Source organism: Bos indicus, chromosome 6 (assembly GCF_029378745.1).
Source record: "Bos indicus isolate NIAB-ARS_2022 breed Sahiwal x Tharparkar chromosome 6, NIAB-ARS_B.indTharparkar_mat_pri_1.0, whole genome shotgun sequence".
Lineage (NCBI taxonomy): Eukaryota > Metazoa > Chordata > Mammalia > Artiodactyla > Bovidae > Bos > Bos indicus.
Genome location: NC_091765.1, coordinates 117,311,260 through 117,334,210, shown reverse-complemented (window position 1 = coordinate 117,334,210; position 22,951 = coordinate 117,311,260). Strand labels below are relative to the sequence as shown.

At 53.9% G+C, this 22,951-nt stretch overlaps 2 protein-coding genes across 3 annotated transcripts; both read right to left on the bottom strand.

The window, feature by feature from the left end:
• Window positions 1-699: 699 nt before the first annotated feature.
• SLBP (stem-loop histone mRNA binding protein) lies at window positions 700-16,224 on the bottom strand. 2 transcript variants are annotated; one of them, XM_070791945.1, is made up of 9 exons: window positions 16,075-16,224; window positions 15,840-15,956; window positions 11,435-11,539; window positions 8,945-9,004; window positions 8,506-8,643; window positions 7,845-7,994; window positions 6,343-6,424; window positions 2,477-5,838; window positions 700-1,603 (listed from the first exon to the last, which is right to left on the bottom strand). In XM_070791945.1, exons 1-8 carry the CDS (start codon window positions 16,131-16,133, stop codon window positions 5,224-5,226), a joined length of 1,326 nt encoding a protein of 441 aa, XP_070648046.1. In that variant the 5' UTR covers window positions 16,134-16,224; the 3' UTR covers window positions 700-1,603; window positions 2,477-5,223. The 2 variants fall into 2 exon arrangements, with proteins under 2 accessions (XP_070648046.1, XP_019818750.1); XM_019963191.2 differs by lacking the exon at window positions 2,477-5,838.
• Window positions 16,225-18,042: 1,818 nt separating this feature from the next.
• On the bottom strand, window positions 18,043-22,745 carry TMEM129 (transmembrane protein 129, E3 ubiquitin ligase). The gene is made up of 4 exons (XM_019963192.2): window positions 22,157-22,745; window positions 20,345-20,819; window positions 19,701-19,860; window positions 18,043-19,568 (listed from the first exon to the last, which is right to left on the bottom strand). The coding sequence occupies exons 1-4, from the start codon at window positions 22,743-22,745 to the stop codon at window positions 19,320-19,322; spliced, it is 1,473 nt and encodes a 490-aa protein (XP_019818751.2). The 3' UTR covers window positions 18,043-19,319.
• Window positions 22,746-22,951: the final 206 nt, after the last annotated feature.

Genomic DNA, 22,951 nt, shown 5'->3' with positions numbered 1-22,951 from the left:
CACATCTGGGCCTCTGTGCTGGTCGCACCCTGGGGCCAATGCTCCCAGCTTCCGTGGCACATCTGGCTCCCAGGGCACTCAGGCGTCTCTCAACCTCCACCCTGCCTGGCAGCCGTCCTGCCCTGTGACCTGATGCCACATTCACTCTCTGTCCCCAAGTACCTGAGCGCAGGCTTAGAGCGCCAGTCTGTGTCCCCCTGTCCGTGAGGCTGCTGGACAGCGCGAGGTCCGCACGAGTGACGAGACCAGGAAGGGCTTCTGCCCCCGCAAAGCACTTTGAACACAGTGGTGAGAGCCCACCCCTTGCTTAAAGGGAGCCGTGTCACTTCCAAGGAGGTGGGCACAGCTGCGGGCAGAGCTGCAGAGACGCATCGTGGCGGGCAGCTCCTTGGGCTGCAGGGTGGACTGTACAGCCCTGGTCCCCAGACATGGAAAAGCCCTGGCCTCCCAGTGCCCGCGGGGTACACACTCCCTTCAGGAGCAGACTGGGGCCAAGAGAGGCGCACACAAGACCTGGCTGGCTCCACACCCAAGGTCTGGACCCGGCTTCAGGGTGACCAGGACCCCAGGGCAGAGCTGCAAACAGACTAAAAGGAGGTCGTTCACTGTCTCTGTGTCCACCCTCGCCGTGCATGTACCCAGGACCGACGCTGAAGTGGCTCCTCCCAGCACAGCCAGCACCCAGACTGTCTGGCGACAGTCAGTTAAAGAAGGTTCTTTTTATTTTTGCAATGTCATTCCATACAAAAGCAATAGAAACATAACAGTCTTAAGAAGTTTACAACTGAATATATGAACAGAAAATCTGTACACATTATCATTTACAGCCATTTTACAAAGTGAATTAACTGATTATAAAAAAAAAATTCTTTCTAATTCCTCTGCTGCCTTAACTTTTGGAGTATTATAGATAGAAGGCCCACTTAGTGCTATTTACAAGTACCAAGACTGTATAACTTACATAAAACCCATTAACTTATCAGCTCAATATCTTTGACTATTCAGTGCTCTGTATGAGGAAAAATCCCATCTTGATATACTGACAAAAAGCCAGAAACCTAACGCTTTCCATAGAGATAGTAATGGAGCCGATTATGAGAACACTCATTCTCACAATCAGTAAAGAAAGTCGATGCTAGACTGGTCCCAAGAACGCAGTTAAACCCAAACCAGCCATCTGACGAGCAGCAGTTTCACACCTGCAATGTTTAGCAGGAAAGAGTTAGGCTCCACTTCCCAGGTTAACGTCAAGGGTGCTGGAGATGGAGCGATTGAAGTTGTGGCAAGACTGCTTCACGTTAGTTTCCTCGAATTTAGTCCCATTTACAACTTAAAACATGCAAAGTACACTCCCTATACATAAAATTGACATTTCTTAAGAAAACGGGGCGAGAACACTTCACCATGAGGACAGCAAGCTATTAACAGGAACCTCCAGTTACAAACGAGGATGCATGCTGGGCAGTCGGCCTCCAGGTGGCGCCGGTTAGCTCATGGCTGAGAAGTCTCTCAGGGGCTCGGTTAAACAGGCCTCCAAATCGAACTCGTCCTCCGCCTGGTGGTCCACGTGCCTGACTTTAGTGGGGGTGCCGCAGAACATGTCCTGGAAGACAGAAGCACAGTCTCAGCAGGCCCTGGGGCACCGGACTTGCTGCTGGAGGGCGCTGAGCAGGGCCGCTCAACCTCTGGGGACTCCCCAGGAATGCAGCAAACTCCCGGGAGAGAATCCAGAAGTTAGTTAATTAACATTCGCAGATAATGTCAAACTTACCTGACCTAAACCCCCAACCCTCCCCCATGAGAAACCGAGTGACACTTTAAGGCCTCTGAGCCGCAGATGCTCAAGGTGACGGGAGCCGATGTGGACGAGCCACGATGCCATGGCTCAGAACCACCAGCAAGCGCCCGAAACCAGATAGGGACTCCCCCTCAGCTCTGGCCCTGGACTGACACGGCCTCACTCCACCCCGAAACAGGGGCCAAGGTGTTCAACCTGAACCTAATCTAAGGGGCCAACATGACAGCCCCCCACCGAGGAGCCTGAACCCCTCTAGGAAGTCATCTCGTGGGGGAAAGCAGGAAGACTCCTCTAAACTACAGGGAATTAGAGAGATGTGGCTATTAAACATGTAATCGCTGATTAAACTCCAGATCAAAAGAGAGAAAAAGACCTGTGAAAGGAGTATCACTGGGACAAATGGGCAGCCGGAACAGCCTGTTTGCACGGCAGTGGCGTCCTAACAAGCGGGCCTTCTGTGCACAGCAGTGACACAGCGGCGTCTGTGCTCAGCTGAGCAGCGCTCCCCCCGGCTCCCGCTCCCGAGGGGGACCTGCCGGCTCACCTGCTCCCACCCAGCCTGCTCTCTCGCCTCCCACATCCCCCACCTCCACTTCTCCCTGGGAGCCCCGGGACTCCCGCCTCTATCTGCACGGCCGCCCCTCCCAACTTGTCTGATCACAAGCGCATGGTCAGAACCTGGTCAGAATCTGTTTGCTGAGCTGGGACAAAGGTCACTCTTAATGCAGATCAAGGACACCACTTGCTGAGATCCTCTGGCATGGGTTTCTCCGTAGTCCTGCCTGCATCTGAATACCCACTAAACTGGGATCCTCCTGTGGTTAAATATCCTGTTTTCATTTGATAAGTTTCCAGGTTCAGATCAGATCAGATCAGTCACTCAGTCGTGTCCAACTCTTTGCGACCCCATGAACCGCAGCACACCAGGCCTCCCTGTCCATCACCAACTCCCGGAGTTCACTCAGACTCACGTCCATCGAGTCAGTGATGCCATCCAGCCATCTCATCCTCTGTCGTCACCTTCTCCTCCTGCCCCCAATCCCTCCTAGCATCAGTCTTTTCCAATGAGTCAACTCTTCGCATGAGGTGGCCAAAGTACTGGAGTTTCAGCTTTAGCATCATTCCTTCCAAAGAAATCCCAGGGCTGATCTCCTTCAGAATGGACCGGTTGGATCTCCTTGCAGTCCAAGGGACTCTCGAGTCTTCTCCAACACCACAGTTCAAAAGCATCAGTTCATCGGCGCTCAGCTTTCTTTACAGTCCAACTCTCACATCCATACATGACCACAGGAAAAACCATAGCCTTGACTAGATGAACCTTTGTTGGCAAAGTAATGTCTCTGCTTTTGAATATGCTATCTAGGTTGGTCATAACCTTCCTTCCAAGGAGTATGCGTCTTTTAATTTCATGGCTGCAGTCACCATCTGTAGTGATTCTGGAGCCCAGAAAAATAAAGTCTGCCACTGTTTCCCCATCTATTTCCCATGAAGTGGTGGGACCGGATGCCATGATCTTCGTTTTCTGAACGTTGAGCTTTAAGCCAACTTTTTCACTCTCCACTTTCACTTTCATCAAGAGGCCTTTGAGTTCCTCTTCACTTTCTGCCACAAGGGTGGTGTCATCTGCATATCTGAGATTATTGATATTTCTCCCGGCAATCTTGATTCCAGCTTGTGTTTCTTCCAGTCCAGCGTTTCTCATGATGTACTCTGCATATAAGTTAAATAAACAGCGCGCGATGGGCACGCCATAGCGCGGCCGAGAGGAGCCACCCCATGTCCGAGGTCAGGGGCAGAAGCCGGGAGGACCCCATGCCCGAAGGGCGGCGGCCAAGAGGAGTTACCCCACGTCCAAGGTCAGGGGCAGTGGCCGAGAGTACCAGACTGCGACAGCACAGGAACGGCCGAGAGGAGCTACCCCGTGTCTGAGGTCGGGGTGGCAACGAGAGGAGTTACCCCGCGTCCGAGGTCAGGGGCGGCAGCCAGGAGGAGATACCCCACGCCCCAAGCCTGAGGCCAGGGGCGACAGGCGGGAGGAGCTACCCCACGCCCCTAAGCCCGAGGCCAAGGGCGGCGGCGGAGAGGAGCAACCCCACATCCAAGGAGCCGTGGCTGCGCGGGCGCAGGAGGGCCTAGAGGAGCTATCCCACACTGAAGATCAGGAAGGGTGGGGGTGAGGAGATACCCCTCGTCCAAGGTAAGGAGCAATGGCTGTGCTTTGCTGGAGCAGCCGTGAAGAGATACCCCACGCCCAAGGTAAGAGAAACCCAAGTAAGACGGTAGGTGTTGCAAGAGGGCATCAGAGGGCAAACACACTGAAACCATACTCACAGAAAACTAGTCAATCTAATCACACTAGGACCACAGCCTTGTCTAACTCAATAAAACTAAGCCATGCCCGTGGGGCCACCCAAGACGGGCGGGTCATGGTGGAGAGATCTGACAGAACGCGGTCCACTGGAGAAGGGAATGGCAAACCACTTCAGTATTCTTGCCTTGAGAACCCCATGAACAGTATGAAGAGTTTCCAGGTTACTAGTCCTCAAAAAGCGTCCGTGGTAACTGTGTTCCTCTCGGGACCTCTGTCCTCCTCCTATGTCTGTGTCTGCGTCACTTCCAACATCTCGCGCGGTCACAGGACGGGGGGTGCAGGTGGCCCCACAACTGGAAGGACAGGTGCCTGTTTACCAGGCTGGCAGATGGCAGGCAGGAAGGCAGCCGTGCACTTTGATTTTACCTGCTCCTCAGCTCTTCACAGTATAAGCTGGTCTTATATAAAGCCTGAATTTTTCAAGAAAACATCTACTACTTCTAGTTTTTAACCTGTTTTTCCATTCAGTGGGCAGGATATTTATACATGCAAGTACTGTAGCAGGCTCTGTAACAAGTGAGAGCTCAGTCACTTCAGTCATGTCTGACTTTTTGAGACCCGAAACACTGCAGCCCACCAGGCTCCTCTGTCCATGGGATTTCCCAGGCAAGAATACTAGTGTTGCCATTTCCTCCTCCAGGGATCTGCCCCCGACCCAGGGATGGAGCTTGCACTGCAGGCAGACTCTTCACTGCTGAGCCTCCGGGGGGGAAGGGGGGCGGCGGGCCCTGCGATAACAAAGGCATCTTTGCTGTGAAGTGCTGTTTACACGCAGAGAAGAACTTGCACTCAATCAGTAACCAAGGAATCAGAGAAGGATTCTGCACACTGCTTTTCATCTTTCGAGGTTTTTTTTTTCCTACTCCAAAACATGTACTTTTATTTATTTATTTATTTTTTATATGCTGCAAAAAGCTTTATTGTTTCCATATGGTCCAAGGCTTGAGAGAGGGCTCCAGGGTGTTAAAAAAGCTGCCTAGTAGCTGCAGAGAGGGGCTTCAGGCAGCCCTGATGTTAGGTGGGTTCTTCAATGGCCACTGGTCTCCAGAAGCTCCTAGTCGTGCTTGAGGGTGAGCCTTTCGAAGAGATACTCGCCCAACCCAGCCTGGGGACCAGCCAGCCTGGGGAGGTTGGTCAGGTGGTCACCCATCTTCTTGATGAGTTTCACTTCCTCATCTAGGAAGTGGTTCTCCAGGAAGTCACAGATGTGGGAGTCTCCGCGGGCAGAAGCCAGGCCATGCAGATCCAACAGGGCTTGATTCAGGTTCTTCTCTACGAGCAGGGAGGCCTCCATAGCGTCCTGGGTTTTACCCCACTCATCTTGAGATGGCTTCTGCACGTCCAGGAAGAGGGCACGGCCGCCACACTGGTTTTGCAGTTTCAAGAGACGCTCCGCGCCCTCGCGCTTCTCCTTGGCCAATTCGCGAAAAAAGTGACCCACACCCTCCAGGGCCACATCGTCGCGGTCGAAATAGAAGCCCAGAGAGAGGTAGGTGTAGGAGGCCCGCAGTTGCATGTTAACCAGGCGGTTGACGGCGGCCTCCACCTCGGTAGAATAATTCTGACGAATCTGGGAGCTCATGATTGGTCGGTAATAAGAAGGAGTTAAAAAATGGTGGCTGGTCCCGGTGATCGCGGACAGCTGAGTGGCTGACTCCGAAGGTTGCGACTGGAAAAAAGGTTGGAGGGTGGTTGGAGGCTGGAGCAAGGGGCGTCCCTGGGTCTGTTCCGTCCAAGCACTGTTGAAGCAAGAGACAGATCCGCGGGGCCACCGAGTGCACTTCCAAAACATGTACTTTTAAAAAATTGGCAAATGTGGGGAAACCCCTAGGCCAAAGCATCTCTCCACTTATGACAACTAGCCGGTGATCCTGTACCAGCAATTCACCAGCACGAACTATACAGCCTGAAATTAACGCTAATGACAAGACCAGAAAAGACCTTTTACTTTTAAATGAAGATGGTGGTATCGATTAGTCAGACTGAACCCAAAATCTAAAATGAGGATCCATCAAATCTGACATTTCAATAAAGTCAGAGAAAGAAATAAGGGCCCCTTCTTCTAAGCATCAAGATCAAATTTCATTCTAAACTTTGGTTTATCAAGGGGCATGTGTCATAGACAATTAACCTGGAACACTCATGGGAGAGTCACCCGGGGAAAGGTACTTACGAAGTTGTCCTGAGAGCTCGTCTGGGACTCAGAGCTGCTTTCTGCAGACTCAGTCTCCATCTCCCCGAGGTCCACAGGATGTCTGTGCAGTGAACACACGCGCGTCAGCCACCACGTGAGGGGACCAGGAGGCACGCAGTGCAGATGAGCATGCCAGGCTGGTTCAGTGAGACACCGCCAGTGCCATGCCGCACGCACGCTCCCAGCATCTCCTCCGCCCTGAGGAGGGGACGCCCCCACTCCTCCCCGAGGAACGCTGGCAGCAGCAACCACGGGCACAATGCCCACCGCGCTCAGAGCACACAACAAGCTGCCCACTCCTGCGCGAGGCCAACTGTCTATACACGCCCACAAGCACCCTCTACACAGACGTGACGACAGTAAAGCCCAGTTTGGGGGGACACACGCTGACCAACCAAACGACACATCACCACTCATGTTTCCAATTTCCTGCTCAGAGAGAACGGGTGCGTCTGTGAAGGTGAGGCCAACTTCATAAAGATGCGTATTAGACATCGTTTCAAACCTGACAGTTTCTAATAAATGTCTCTGACTCAGAGCAGAAACTCAGACATCTGGAAGACTAACTGGGTCTCTGAGGGAGGGAGAGGTTCAGATGAGGGAGCTGAGGAGACAACCAGACCAGCCTCCGTCTCCCTGCCCAGCCAGCATCTGGACCACATGGCAGCAGCTCAACCCGAGGCCTTCTCCACAGACAAAGAATTGAAAAAGAAAAACCTTCCATAAGTAAAAAAGAGAAAGCCTCTCACTTTTACACTGCTGTTCAGTCACTAAGTCATATCTGACCCTTTTGCAACCCTGTGGACTGAACACTAGGCTCCTCTGTCCATGGGGTTCTCCAGGCAAGAACACTGGAGTTTTTCCTTCTCCAGGGATCTTCCCGACCCAGGAACTGAGCCCGCATCTCCTGCACTGGCAGGCGGACTCTTTACCACTGAGCCAACTGGGAAGCCCGTTTTCACTGGAGCATAGCTACTTTATGAGCAAGTGTTAGTCTCTACCGTGTAGCAAAGTGAAGTAACTACACAGCATGCCTACTTGTCGTGTTTAGTCCCTGAGTCACCTTCAACTCTTTGTGCCCCATGGACTGTAGCCTGCCAGGCTCCTCTGTCTGTGGGATTTCCCAGGCAATACTGGAGTGGGTTGCCTTTTCCAGGGGATCTTCCCAAACCAGGGGATCAAGCTCGAGTTTCACTGAGCTGCCTAGCTCAACATAAACTACTCAAGCTTTTCAAAATGTTTTATCTTAAAAAACAAACAAAACGTCATGTACCTCTACTAAGATCAGTTTGTTGTAGCTACAAACAGTAAGTCCAACCCAGGAAGCACACCGCTCCCTCCAGCCTCTCCCGGAGCCCACACCGCCCGCTTCAGACACAGCAGAGAGAGAACAGACAGGACACAGGATGACGGCCACACAGCAACAGAGAAAACCGCTGCCATCACCAGAGAGGGAGGACAGGACGCCAACAGAGACGTACATTTCTTGCAAATCGCATCCTTCTTCAGCGGGGGGATCCCAAAAATGCAGAGCCACCTTCCAGAGTCTGATCTGCTGGTCCCACGACCGCCGACTGTACTTCTTGAATTTGTTGGGGGTTTTGGGATGAACGCCGGGCTGTCGAAGGTGCCTACAGGGAGAGAGGGGTGAGCCTGGGGCACACCTAGACCCACGTGTGAACACGCTGAAGAGCGCTGCCTCGCCGGCTGCTCTTCGCTCGCAATGCACGCTCCAGCAAAGGACACCTGCACTCAGTCCAGCAGCTCCCGTGACCTGTGAAGCTCCCGTGCACCCTTGTGCGGGAAGCAGGAAGCAGCTGCTGACGCAGACTGGGTAAGGCTCGCGTTCTTCTCTAGTAAAAAGCTTTACAACCTGCAACCTGAACTTTCCCCGTCATGTACATAACAGTCTCACATTTACAAGACAGCTGTGATTCCTGACAAACGTTACCTAACACTCTAAATTACGAAAATGTTACTTGTCTTCGTGTCCTTGGTCTCGCAGTCACCAACGTGTTTCTCTTTATGTAAGTGCCTGAAGGTCATTAAAAATGCAGCTCTTAGCAGGTGAACCACACCCAGAATCAGGTTCACCACCTACGCACGTGACCTGGCCAGCCCACGCCGGCAGCGCAAGACTACCTGGGGACTTCTTTAATGTAGCGGTCGTAGGCGATGGTGTTCTTCCCATAGTTGATCTGCTTCTGTCTCCGCATCAGGACACTTTCATCCGTCTCCAAGTCGGCTGGTAACGCAGACACAGACTCCTTCGAATCCGAACTAAACAAAATGAAATTCACACAGCAAACCTCACAAATAAGATCATTCCATAAGAAAATGTGTAAGCACAGTAACAGAGCACTCGCCCGCTGGGTTTCCAAACTGTATTAACTCCAGAACAGTCTAGAATCTCTGAATATATGGAGATTTAGTACAGGATACGTATTTCAAATCAGTGAAGAACAGAAAAAATAGAAAATACTACTAAGAGTCAGCATTTCACGTTCACACGTTCACATTATTTTTCATGAATAAGTCACAGGGTTACTAATTAGAAAAGAAATGATTACACAGCATTTACCTTCCTGATGATGACTTTCTCTCTCTTCCAAAGTCATTGATGAGGAGTTTCCTTTTATATCTGAGAGCAAAGTAAATAAATGTTGCTGTTTTTACAAAGGTACAGAAATCAACACAATGCTTCTAGAGCCACAAAGCCTCTCTGAGGATGTGGTCTGGTAAGTGGATTAAGCAACAGTCACAGTAAGGTGGCTTCTTTTATTTTCAACCTCCCTCAATCACCATTCTCTGGTGAGAAGATAAGGCTACTTGCCAAGACCATACAGGATACTTAAAGCAACCAGTTCTGAAAGCAAACTACTGCCGCCAGTTAAGTAGTGAGACCATGGAAATTTACATCTCTCTTAACCCTGAAACCTTCAGGAAAAACTCAATGTGAGCTGAAATGAAGTCTTTACTTCTAATACCACAATCACTCATTAATGAGACACATGCCTGTTGGGCACTGCTCACCTTGGGAAGACTGCACACCGTCCCACCCCCACCCTCCTTCCTTGTGGATGCACTGGGAATTTGCTTTCTAGCACAGCAACAACCAACACCCAACTTTGCAAAGGTATGTCATCAACCAAAAAACACACAACAATCTGACCTGGAAACTGCCTCTCGCTAGATGTTCACGCTAGGCTCCAAAGGACGCCACGTGCTGCGGTGCCTCACCCTGTCCCAGGTGTGCGGGGGCCCCAGTGAATCTGGATACCAGGAGGCTATGTGTGTCTAGAGCCATCGCGTGAGAACTGGAACATTAGGCCATGAGATCATTTTCTGTAGGATCTCATTCTTTCTGGAACCCTTTCAGGTATGACTAAGGGATTCCCTGGTGGCTCAGAGGGTAGAGTCTGCCTGCAACGCTAGAGACTGGAGTTCAATCCCTGGGTTGGGAAGATCCTCTTGAGAAAATGGCAACCCACTCCAGTATTCTTGCCTGGAAAATCCCACGGACAGAGGAGCCTGGTGGGCTGCAGCCCATAGGGTTGCAAAGAGTCAGACATGACTGAGCGACTTCACTTTCGCTTTCAGGTATAACTAAAGCCCATTTTCCAATTTTCAGGCTGTTGGTGTGTAGCGTGAGCCAGCTGCCTTGACATACAGCGAGCTCACTGCTCACCCCTCACCTCCTGGTGGGAAGTAAGGCAGACCATGATAGCTCCATCACCTAGTCTGCTCAAAAGCAGCAGCTTTCCATCAGAAACGGTGTGATCCAGAGAAGAACAAAGAGGAGTCCAACAATAGGATAGTCAAGACAGACAGGGTCTCCTTGAATCAAACAGGTGCTGGAGACGGTCCCCAGCAAGGGGCGACAGTGGGTATCAAGACACACAGCACTGGGGCTCCACAGTCCAGTGGTTAGGACTCTACACTCCCAATGCAGGAAGCACAGGTTCAATCCTTGGTCAGGGAACCAAGATTCTGCATGGCAAGCGCGGTCAAAAGGAAAAAAAAAAAAAAAATACACAAGCACATGATCAGAATTCTTATAAACCTTGTGAGCAAACACAAAACTGCACAGACCAAGTTAAACAGCCTAACTTTTCACAGCTGAGAAAAACCAGCATCTATATAAATACAACTCATTCAAAATACTGGAGCCTGTCAACTCCCAGTTCACTCTCCTACCCAGGCAGATTATCTGCCCACATACGTCTTAAGGTCCGAAAGAAATTAAGTGGTCATAACCAATCCCAAGTGTGCCTGTGTCCTTTCCAATGGAGGCAGCTCTGAACACCACTGCCCACTGCAGACAGAGAGGAAGCAGCCTGGCCCCACTTCCCTGCTTACGGTAAGGACAGACCTTCTCCTCTGAATTAAGAACCAACAGACTCTTGGCTCAATATCCTTCAGTTAATCTCAAGCCACAGCATTTTAACTCAAGGCTCCTTCAGTGGATTGGATGGCATCTATCAAAGGAAGAAAGGCCCCAAAACACCAGGGAGAACGTAATCCTGAGATAAGCAGGGGTGAGAACGCCATCATCTTCTGAACTGTGAGGAGCTGAGGAAGAGGAAGTAGCTTGAAACTGAACTTGCACACACACAACTTAGGGCCAGCCTGCAAAGGGCTCACAGGCCCCGAGTCAGGGACCCCCTGCACTCTGGCACTTCTGAGCTGTTACCTGAGGCAGGTGGCAGTCAAGAGCGCACGCCCCAGTGGAGTGGAACAGCCAGCGTGGCAGGTCAGAGCACACGGCCACAGCTGTCTGCAGCCCAGCCAGCCACTGCCCACCCACAGCCACCTCAGGACAGCCCTAAGACATTGGTCCACAAACGTCAGTGGGCAGGCTCAACTGACAGGCTTAAGGTGTGGCTGAAGCCCACCCAGTTTCCCATCCAGCAGGCCTGGGGTGGGGCCTGAAAACCCACATTTCTCCCAAGTCCCCAGGAGCTGAGATGCGGCTGGCTGGGGGCCCACCACCACTTCAGGACACGCCTCAAGTTTCATATACACTTTAAAGCACCACGGATGACACTTCACAGTGGTCTATAGTACGTACCTTGCGATTTCTTTGTTGACGCTGGTCCTCATTTCATCTTCTTCCACTGCACTCGCCCAGTCGGAGCATCTGGAACGGGGCTTGGGGCCTTCGGGAGTGGTAAAGCTGCAAAACAACGAAAAGGCACATTCGAACCATGACACAACTTTCAGTTTCCTTTCAAATCATACATCAGGAAATTTTCTGAGGTTGTTTGCAGAGTGCCAACAAAATGGGCTCCAGAGTAATCAGCTCCACTAACTCCCTAGATCACCGGGTTCCAGCAATTCACTCCAAGCCTCTCTGGGCTCTGTCTGTTAAACAACCGTGCACTCCCTATGTGCCACTGTCAGCTAGATCATGAGGACACAGTCCATGCAGGGAAAGGCAGACCAAGTCAACAGTTGTCATCAGCACCAAGAAGTGCGCTTATCTAACACAACTTTTTCTGTAAAAAGTTTCATTTTTTTAAAAGGATTTTAAAGAAAGAGTGCAGCTACTACATTTTCAGTGCTAAGCAGAGTGACCCACACCTAGTAAATGCGGCTACTATTTATTTCCAGATGCATGCAATAATGGTTCAGAACATATCACATCATAATTAAAATGTGGGGAATAAAAACATCCTTCAGTGCTCTCACCACATCAGGGCTGGTCTGATAAGGCACCCCTCGAGTTGGATACATTTAATCTAGGAGCTCAGGTCTATCTAGAACTCAAGGAAATCTTCAGTCAGGTTCAGGCAATTTGAAAGCACGGGGCTTGATGCCAAGAATTCTGGCAGCTAGAATTGTTGGTATGTCTGTTACTTATAGATAAGATGTAAACTCACGTTTTTATCTTTCTTCCTCAACTTTCTGTCGGTCACTACTCGTACATCAAAAAGAAAAACTAACTTCAACTGCAACAATAAGCAATTTTATACATTCTAGCTGAAAACTCAATGGCATGCTTTGAAAATGCAACAGCAATAACCAAAGAATAATCCCCTTACGTAATTATCACTTCTTCCCTTAGTTACCCCAACCAGAAAAACTCAAATCCTAAAAACAAATTTCCACAGTATAAATATGGTTGGCAGGGTCTGAAATCAAATTAATAAACAAGTTAAAATGACTCAAGATTGTATCACAGACACAGAGTGTGCCCAGGGTTAGACATCAACACTCTCAATAGTGTGTCAAGAGGTTCAGGTCTGCATTTCAAGCCGTAACAGGTGCCTCAACTTTTTAAAGGTGCTGAAAATACTGAGAGTCCCTTGGACAGCAAGGAAATCAAACCATCAATCCTAAAGGAAATCAACCCTGAACATTCATTGGAAAAGACTCTGATCCTGGGAAAGATTGAGGGCAAGAGAAGGGGGCAACAGAGGATGAGATGGTTGGTTGACATCACTGACTCAATGGACATGAGCTTGAGCAAACTCAGGGAGATAATGAAGGACAGGGAAATCTGGCGTGCTGCAGTCCGTGGGGATGCAAAGTCAGACACAACTCGGCAACTGAACAATGCCCTTTTCCTCCATCTCACATTTTGGTAGCTCAACAGAAACTACCTTTTGTGGAACTGAAACTCATGTTTTAGATTAGGCAAATTACATTCACCACCTCACCCTAGCTTGGGATGAGAGTACTTGTGGGGAAAGTGCTCAAATGGAAGATAAAGCTTTATTTACACACTGAGCTAACATCCCTCCAAAGGGATCAGTTCTTACACCCATGGAGATGTGGATGGCTCCACTCTCCAAGAACCTGCATGCATTCTCCACTGCCATCACAGGGGATTGTGGGAATAAAAGCACACAGCACAAACGCCAGGGGCAACGCCCCCAGGACAGGAACACTGCTGGCACAGGAGCAAGCAGGCCTGTGTCAATGAGCCAGGCGGAATCCCAGGGTACAGAGGGATTTCAGAGCAATTAAGCAGTTAAGGATTTAACATTTTGTCTTCAGTTAAAAGGGAGATCACTGCAGGGGTCAAAGCTTGATCTCAAAGATAGCTTTGTGATAATGCCAAAAAATGTTCAAAGTACTGTACAATTGTGCTCACTTCACATGCTGGCAAGGTAACGCTCAAATCCTTCAAGCTAAGCCTAAGAAGTATATAAATCAAGATCTTCCAGATGTATAAGCTAAATTTAAAAAAGGCAGAAGAACCAAAGATCAAATTGTCAACACTGACTGGCTCACGGAGAAAGCAATGGAATTCCAGAAAAACATCTACTTCTGCTTCATTGACTACCTGAAAGACCTTGTGTGGAAAATTCTTAAGAGATGGGAATACCAGACCACCTTACCTGCCTCCTGAGAAACCTGTATGCAGGTCAAGAAGCAACAGTTAGAACCAGATATAGAACAACAGACTGGTTCCAAACTGGGAAAGGAGTACAATAAAGCTGTGTATCATCACTCTGCTTATTTAACTTATATGCACAGCACATTATGCGAAATGCAGGGCTGGATGAATCACAAGCTGGAATCAACCACCAGGAAAATATCAATAACCTCAGATATGCAGATGACACCACTTAAATCGCAAAAAGTGAACAGGAAGGAACTAAAGAGCCTCTTGATGAGGATGAAAGAGGAGAGTGAAAAAGCTGGCTTGAAACTCAACGTTCAAAAAACTAAGATCATGGCAACGGGTCCCAACACTTTATGGCAAATAGATGGGGAAACAATTTTCTTGGGTTCCAAATTCACTGAAGATGGTTACTGCAGCCATGAAATTAATAGACACTTGCTCCTGGGAAGGAAAGCTATGACAAACCTAAACACTGTATTAAAATTCAGAGACATCACTTTGCCAACAAAGGTCCATATGGTCAAAGCTACGGTTTTTCCAGTAATCATGCACAGATGTTAGAGTTGACCCATAAAGAAGGCTGAGCACCAAAGGACTGATGCTTTCAAATTGTGATGCTAGAGAAGAGTCTTGAGAGTCCCTTGGACAACAAGGAAATCAAACCTGAATATTCATTTCAAGGACTGATGCTGAAGCTCCAATACTTTAGCCACCTGATGTGAAGAGCCAACTTATTGGTAAAGACTCCAACACTGGGAAAGATTGAAGGCAGGAGGAGAAAGGGGCGACAGAGGATGAGATGGTTGAATGGCATCACTAACTCAAAGGACATGAGTTTGAGCAAACTCCAGAAAATGGTGAAGGACGGGGAACCCTGGAGTGCCGCAGTCCATGGGGTCACAAAGAGCTGAACTCTACTTAGCAACTGAATAGTAACCTATTCCTCACATCTAGCCCCAGGGCTGTTAGAGCCTCTCCTCTCACGTCTTTCCCCAAGTAACCTCAAATCTTTAAAAGTTCCATGTATGCTGATAACTCAATTTGTAATTTGTGCCTCCCAACCCAGACTGTTAGATGCTGCTTTCTCACTATCTTTTCTTTAGTCATCTGAAAAACTTAAAGCCTAATCACTGACTCCCTTCCCAGACCAGGTCTGGTCCACACCACCCTCTTCATCCAGGTCTCAAAGCTAGAGTCGTCTTTGACTCCTCCCTGCACCAGCCCTTAACCCATCAGCAGGTATTGAGAGTCCTGCCTTAGAAGCCTACCGCTACACACTCCTTACACCATCTCCACTGCTCAGTCTTCAGCGCCCCTTTCACCTGACTTGGCAGCGGCCCCCATCCCCTGCCCTTGTCCTCCTCTAGCCAGTCCTCATACTAGCTAATGCATCCCCACCTGAGGGCCCCGGTGTGTGGATCCTCAAGGGACCACCTCCCATCTCATCCCGACAGAGGCCACGGATCTGAAGAGCATGCCGGCCTTCACCACCGGACACCCCCGCGTGCACTCTTCAGCCACTCCTGTTTCCCTGAAATACCTTGTCTGACTTGCTGACCCACCTGTATCAGAGTATAAGCAAAACAAAAAAAGGAACCACGGTTGGCAGGGTGTCTTGACCTCCCCAACACGCTGCCCAGCCTAGAAAACACTTAGGTAAACTGCCAGCTGCAGAGATGCGGCCAAGGCTCCTCAGCCGGAAACGCCTCAGGAGCGTCAGGGTGCAGAGAGGGTCCTGGAGCCTAAGTCCTGTTTGCCTCCTGGCGCCCACCTTCTGTGACTGCTGCAACACCCAACTTTCCCGACTCTCTCACGGGTGAGCCTGACTCGCCTTGTTGGAACGTTCTAGGAAGTTTGGGGTGGCCCTCAATGCCATCCCTGGAACCTAGCAGGGCTCGCTGACTGAGACTGAGCCAGTTTTGTTGACACCCGTCACTGAGACACCTCCTCGGATCCTCAGGGACCTCCCAGTCCTGCTGTGATGCCCAGGGGCCAGGACTATTGAGGGGTGCTGCCCCAGGGGCGCCCCGGGTGCTGCTGGTGACCCACCGGCGCCCCCCAGTCAGTCAGTCATGTGCGGGGAACCTCCGCCCAGGCCCCCGGAGCCGCCGCAAGGGCCCACCTCTCGGGTCTGTGACCGCTGGGCGGCCTTGCGAGGCCCTCGGCGTCTTCGGGCTTCCGGCGCCTCCCGTCGGCCGTGCGCTTGCGTCCGAGGCTCCAACGCGCGGGGGGCGGAGGGCTGGCGACGAGAGACCGCGTCAGAGCGAGGTGGCCTGGGGCTCCCGCCCGGGACCCCCGTCCGGACCCCGCCCGCCGCGCGCCCGCCCGGGGGGACCCGGCGCGCGGCCCGACCTCACCTGGCGTCGCTGTCGCGACGGTTCTCGTAGGCGGCGGGGCTTCGCGGCCTGTAGGCCATGGCGACGCGGCGAGCGGGGCTCCGGGGTCCGGCGGCGCGGGAAGCAGACGCGAGCTCCTCTCAGCGCGGCGCCGACTGACGCGCGCGCCCCGCCCCCAACCGCGTTTATAGGCGCCGCCCCGCCCCGCCCCGCCCCGCCCCCGCCCCCCCCCCCCCCCCAGGCTCCCGCGCGCGCCGCGCCGGGCGAGACCATCGGGCCGGGACCCGGGGGAGTCCCTCGGCAGCGCGCGCCGCGCAGGCTGCCCAGGCCGGGGCGGCCGCCGTTAAACCGCTGCCCCGCGCACTGCCATCCGGGCAGCGAAGGGGCTCCGCCGGGGACACTGAGCGAGGCCTCAGAAAAGGTCGTCCCCTCCGCCATGGAGGCGGCCGGGCCGCCGGGCCGCTCGATGCTGATTGGCCGCGCCTTCGCGGGCGGGGTAGGAGTATTGGCGGGAGATTCGGAGGCCGGCGACTTGGGCGCGCCGAGGGGGCAAAGGACGCGCCGCCGATTGGCCTAGCCCAGGTTTGGGGCGCTCTCCGATTGGTCGGCAAGGCAGGGACATTGTCCGCGCTGGCGGGAACCCGGAACCCGGAAGGGGAGGCAGCCTCAGGCTGCAGGCTTCGCGCCCTGAAAACTCGCTGCCGGCGTCAGATGCCCAGACCCCTGAAACTATGTCACATTGTTTACACACACACACACACACAACCCGTGGGCTTATGTCAGCTTCTTCACAAACACACACACCTGTGAGCCTACTCCACGTTCTTCACACGCACACACACCCCCCTTCCCTTCCCTCCCCCCCCTCACCGGGCTGGGCCTTTGGCCAGTCTCCAGGCGTTAGGTGGTGATGCTTGTGTGCAAATAAATAAAAGACTTGGGTTCAATCCCAGGGTTGGGAAGATCTGGAGAAGGAAATGGCAACCCACTCCAGTATTCATGCCTGGGAAATCCCAGGGCAGAGGAGCCTGGCGGGCTGCAGTCCACGTTTTAGGGAAAAGCAATTCTGACTCTGTGCTGGGACTGTTTGACAATCGTACATAAACCCTTCCTCAGAGAATCCTGCTTCTCTGCCTGACTCTAAAGTGCCCTTTGTTCAGAACCCTGTCCAGCTGTAGAAGGCAGGAAGAAACATATACCCTGCCTGAGGCTTGCAATTCTAGGAGATATTTGCAAGATTAACGGCCTTTTTACTGTTCCCTTACATCCGCCACCTCTGGCCTATGAAAGACTCTGGCATCCAGACCCCAGTGACACGGTTGTTTTGAGACAGCTTGCCGTCTTCCGTCAGCGGGCCCTCAGAGTAAAGTATTCCTTGCCTCAGCTCCTGGTCTCCGGTTCACTGGCCTACCATGCAGTGAGCAGAGCGAGCTTGGACTCGGTAACACATTAAGTCACAGAGTCAGACATGACTTATGACTAAACTATCAGAGAAGGACTATAGTGAAAAAAAAAATCGAGTATCTCCAAGATATAGTAAATTCCAGTCCACTGGCTTTCAGTGGGTTGCGTGTACTTTATAAACATGTTCAGGGTCCGGCAGCAGCATAAGGGAGCAGGGAGCTTGTGCTGCTGAGGAGCTCTCCCAGCCAAGCGGCTGTGCCAGCAGGCTCCGTGTGGGACCGAGCAGCAAGCACAGGGCTGGAGGCCTCGCCCGGCAGGGCTCACCACCTTGGATCACCAGTGTCCCTCACGTGGGCCCCTGCATCTGGAGCATGTGTATGCTGACCCCCCACCCCCAGCCCCCAGGACCCATCCACAAAGGTTCCCTGAAGTGAGCTTTTTGAGACCCCAGCTAGAATATCAGGGGAAGATTCCTGAAGAGTCTGCCTCCCTTTATTCTGAAGAAAACATGCACGCTAAAGAGGCCACTTCTAAGATGGCCTTGCCCCAACTGTTTGAATATCAGGAAAAAAAAATACTAATAACTTCATACTAACATTTTATTCAATAGCATACCACTTTGCTACAATAGGTTTATCTTTATAAAACTAAGTAACCATCTCTTGTAGAAAAGACAACCCCAGGCCTGGCTCTCCCTTGCCAGAGTTTGAAATTTCAGGCTGAGGCCAGGCATGGCTCCTGGCTGCCCTTCTGATGGCTGTCCCCTGTGGGTGACCCCAGAAGACCACGAATCTGGGCTTGCTCACTTCCAAATCCCTGGGCTCAGTGCAGCCTTGGTGGAGTTGATTCCATCTAACCTGCTTAGCAGGACCAAGTTTACGAGGCTTAGGGCCCCTCCAACAGCCACATTCAGAGCTGTACCCAGGAGCCCAGCACTTTCCTCCCTGCCCCCCACCTCACCACCAAGATTGGGGAAGACGACTGTCATCGTCTTGACTGCTGGGCACTTCCCTTCTGAAGCAGGTGGGCCTGTGGGGGGCCTCGTGCTAGGTCCCCACAATCTTGCTGTCTGAACACAAGATGTTCCCGGGCAACCAGGAGTCTGAGACAGCCCATTCCGTGGACTCGTGGGAGCACCAAAAGGCACGTGGTCACAGGCCCCTCAAAGGGGTGGGCAGCCCCACATGCCTTCGGCTAAGGGAAAGGCAGGCGAAAACAGCGCCTGATGGAAAGCCCGAGGAGTCCCTGGGTAGGGGGCAGATGGGGGCCACTCCACCCAGGAGGGCGCCCTCGGCTGGCCGCGGTCACCAGGAGGCCCTGGGCAATGCTCGTGCCCTCCACCGCCAGGCTCCACACCCCTCAGAGCGGCCTCGTGGGGAGGGGGTCCATGCTGCAGGGCCAGTGGCCAGCCTGGCAACAGAAGCATGACAGACTGCAGTCGTAGACAAATTCAGGTCTGTCGTATAACTGAGGAGCAGTTAAGACTTTTGTGCCCCATACACTTAAGGCAAATGGCTAGATTAGGGTCATCTGGGGCAGACCAAGGGGTCACCCAGAACACAGCTCAGGGGCCCCAGAATGCTCTGAAGATGGACCCGACACCACGTTCTGCATGCCCAGCACTGACCCCTAGTCGGAAGAACAGAGAGGGAAGGAGGCAGAGGTGCTGAAGACCACCCCACTGCCAGGAACAGAACTTCAGCAGGAAGGTTCTGCCGAAACTGCAGCCAGGCCCTTCCACAGCCTCGGGGCACCAGTGAGTCGGGGCACCAGTGAGTCGCCACACAAAGAGCTGCCCACAGCAGCACCGAGGAGGGCCCAGAGGCCCGTCCGCCCTGGAGGCGGCCACAGGGCCCAGGGGCTCAGCGCACGGCGCACACGTCCAGGACGCAGAAGCGCGCGCGGCAGGTGGGGCAGGGCACGCGGCTGGCCAGCCAGGTGTCGGGGCGCTGCGGGTCCTGGCGGCTGGCGAACCACTTGCCCATGCAGGTGAGGCACCACATGGGGCGGCAGTAGCATTGCTGGCACTCGCCCACGGCCACCTCCTGGCAGGTCTTCACCAGCTTCACGCTGGCCTGAGTCTGCATGCAGCCGATGCATGCCTCCAGGTCCTGCAGGCAGGCCAGGTGGTCAGAGGAAGCCCGGTCGGGCCACCCTGGGGATGGGGGTCCTGCCCTACCCCAGGAGAGGCGGTCCATGGCGGCCCAGCTGTGGGAACCCACCTCCCCTGCCCAGCCCCCTACCTGGCTGCTGGGGACCGAGTAGGCCGGGTTGACCTCCACCAGGGAGGCGAAGGTCTCCAGGAAGAGGTCGCCCAGGCTCTGGTGGATGACCACGTTGGCTGCGCTGCGGATGGGCGCCCGGAGCTTCTCACACAGCTCACCGTACTCCGTGGAGTTCAGCCTGTAGAGGTGGGTGCTGCTGGGCAGGGAGCACTAGAGATGGCCCTAGGGCCAGAGCCCACTGGTCCATTGCTGCCCACGGGCCTCTCCTTGGGAGGTGCAGAGGGGCACGGAGGGTGGGAGAACTGCAGCTGCGGCAGAGGGCCTGGCCCTCGGCACGTTCAAGCCCAAGACGGGTCCAGGGGGGCGGGCAGGCCCGCCACAGCCTGAACTGGACAGGAGCGCCTCGGCCCCGGCCCAGGCTCAGGGCTGAGGGAGCCACTGAGCCTCTGTCCTATACAGTGGCCCCCAAACACCTGCCGTGTGCTCCTCCCGAGACGCCGGGAAGACAGCTCAGGGCAGGCTGGGAAGAAAGGGGAAACGCAGAGGACCTGAGGGAGGGGCACTCCGGAGGGACCAGCTCCCACCCACCCCGCCCCCTGAGCAACACAAAGAGCAGACCACGGGCGCACCACCCCAGCGGCCCCAGCTGCAGGCCCGCCTACCGGATGTGGAAGGCCGGCACGGCGGGGTTGGCGCTGGCCACGCGGATGGTGAGGAGCTGCACGGGCAGGTGCGAGTCTGGGGAGAGCTCGTGCTGCTGGGCCTCCGTCACAGTCAGGCGCACGTCCTGCTGCTGGGCCACGTGCACGCGGTACGTGGTCACCTTCATCACCCACGTGTCCGTCACGATCACACGGGCACCCGGCACCCCCGTGGCAAACTTGTCAATCCGCCGGAACTCCGTGTTCACGGAGGAAGCCACGGCCTGCCAGCCCGACCGTGGGAGGGCATAGAGGGCCAGGGTGCGGGCCAGGGGGTGGCAGGCCCAGTGGTCCCGGGACCAGTAGTAGATCAAGGTGCAGGCGATGGCGGGCAGCATCAATGCTAGCAGGAGGAAGGCCCGCCAGGTCTCCGGGGTCTGGCTGGGGTAGTAGAGCTGCTTTTCCGAGGCTGCGAAGCACATGCCCACATAGTAGCCTAAAAGGGACGGGCAAGCTTCAGCAGAGGTTGGGACTGCCAGGCTGCCAGCCTCCCCAGTGCTGTCCCTGTCCCTTGGTGGGGTTGGGGGAGGCCCCTTCCTTTAATCCCCAGCCTTGGGTCTGGCCCTCTGCCATGGTCAGCTCCCAGGGCAAGGCCATGGTACCCCAGGGCAGGTGGGCCTTGCCCAGCTCCATAGCTGACTCAACTGAGTACTTGTCCAGTGAGCAGAAAACATTCTCATCTTATTACTTTAGTTTTGCACAAACCACATATGAGTGGAAGAAATAAAATGAGAAAATCCTAGAAAAACAAAACTAAGCACAAGGATCTGGTTTCACCCAATGCAGAGCTGCCCACAGGCCGTCTTGGGACTGGATCTCAGCCTCTGGATCCCACCTACTCTGAGGAAGCAGACCAGAGTATGGCCCATCCCAGAACTGGGACGTCGTGGACCAGTCAACAAAGGTGACAAGAGCCTGTCACAGGGACACAGGAGCCAGCTCCAGGCCCCTGGTGGCCAGATGGGGGCCAGTTTGCATGTCAAAATTAATAAAGTAGACAGTGACCTGCAGGAAAGGTTTGAAGTTGCAAAAACGTAATAAATGCTATTGATCAATCTGATACATAATAAGTAACTCATGTGGCAATAAATAACACTTCTTTGGTTTCCAAAGGACTTCTCTAGGACTTCCCAGGTGCTGCAGTGGATAAGAATCTGCCTGCCAACGCAGAGCACATGGATTTGATTTCTGGTCCAGGAAGATTCCACATGCTGCAGAGCAACTAAGCCCGTGTGCTGCAACTACTGAAATCTGCGTGCTTTAAGGCCTGCAGCAGAGTATCTCCCACTCTGCGCAACTAGAGAAAGACCTCGCGCAACAATGACGACCCAGCACAGCCATGGATAAAATTATAGTTTTTAAAAAGGGTGGGGGTGGGGGCCTTCCCTAGTGTTCAGTGGCAAAGATCCAGCCTGCCAATGCAGGAGATGCGGGTTCGATCCCTGGGTCAGGAAGATTCCCCGGAGGCGGAAATGACACTCGACTGCCCTCATCCTCTCTGCCTGCCTTTCCCCCACCCACCTTCCAAGGAGATTGGGACAGGCCACCTCTACGGGCATCAGTTAACTCATACCTCGACTCGAGGGACCTGTACCCCGAGAGCCAGCTCACCCCCTTCCCTAGAGTTCTGAGCCCGCCTCTCCGCCGGGTACCTGCAAGGGACAGCACTTCCCCAAGCACACGGGCGCTCCGCCCGCAGCCTCGGCTCTCCAACACGGGAGCCCGCCCCCCGTCCCTCCCGCTCCGGGTCCCGGAGGTCGGCCCTGGGCTCACCGAGGGGCAGCAGCGAGTGGCACAGCAGCGTGGCGGCCGTGCGGCGTAGGTGATACGGCACGAAGGCGGCGTCTTCGCTGCCCAGCCAGCCCGACAGCAGGTTCTGCACCGTGAGCCCGGCCGAGTGGAACTCGGTGGGGGTGAACACGAAGCACACGGCGAACACCAGGTAGGCCAGCGTGAAGGTGACCTCGGGACTGTCCATCGCGCCGCCGTCGCCGGCGGGAAACTGGCTCGGCGAGGCCTGCCACCCAGCGTAGCGAACCGGCCACAGCGTCCAGGTCCGGTAGGCGCCCGGCGGCGCGGGGCGCTCTGGGAAACTGAGTCCCTGCCCTGGAGGCACTCGCGGGGCGCTCTGGGAAACGGAGTCCCTGCCCTCGCGCTCTGGGAAATGGAGTCCCACAGAGTATTTTGGGAAATGAAGTTCTTGGGCCCCTCGTTCGACGCCCCCCCCGCCTCGCGAGCCGCCCCTACAGTTCTCGCGAGGGTTTGGCTCTTCCACACGACCCGCTTTGGAGCGGCGCTGCACTCGATCCCATTGCCCAGCTGGGGAAACTGAAACTCGGGGGAGAGGCTCTCGGGCCCTCATTTCCACGCAGCTCAGGCGCGTCCGCAGCAAAGCCCGGGATTCCTGGGCGACGGCGGGCTCCGCAGTCACCGTCCACCCGCGTGCGACCGCTCCTCTAGGGGCGTCAGGCGAGCAGCCTTTACTGAGGAATCCGGTGTCCGCCGCGTCCAGCGTGCCCTCGCCCCGGAAACGAAACCTCCTAGTGGGCGTGGACTGGCGTTCTGCCT

Bases quoted from the DNA above. Each gene is read 5' to 3' on its own strand.
- SLBP (XM_070791945.1), bottom strand. From the start codon at position 16,133: ATGGCCTACAGGCCGCGAAGCCCCGCCGCCTACGAGAACCGTCGCGAC. The intron at 8,644-8,944 runs GTAAATGCTGTG...CATTTTGTTTAG, and splicing joins AGAAAGTCATCATCAGGAAG to TTCGGATTCGAAGGAGTCTG. The intron at 6,425-7,844 runs GTACGTCTCTGT...TTCACTGCACAG, and splicing joins GGATGCGATTTGCAAGAAAT to ACATCCTGTGGACCTCGGGG.
- TMEM129 (XM_019963192.2), bottom strand. From the start codon at position 22,745: ATGAGGGCCCGAGAGCCTCTCCCCCGAGTTTCAGTTTCCCCAGCTGGG. The intron at 20,820-22,156 runs GTGAGCCCAGGG...CGTCCCTTTTAG, and splicing joins CCACTCGCTGCTGCCCCTCG to GCTACTATGTGGGCATGTGC. The intron at 19,861-20,344 runs GTAGGCGGGCCT...CCACCTCTACAG, and splicing joins GTGCCGGCCTTCCACATCCG to GCTGAACTCCACGGAGTACG.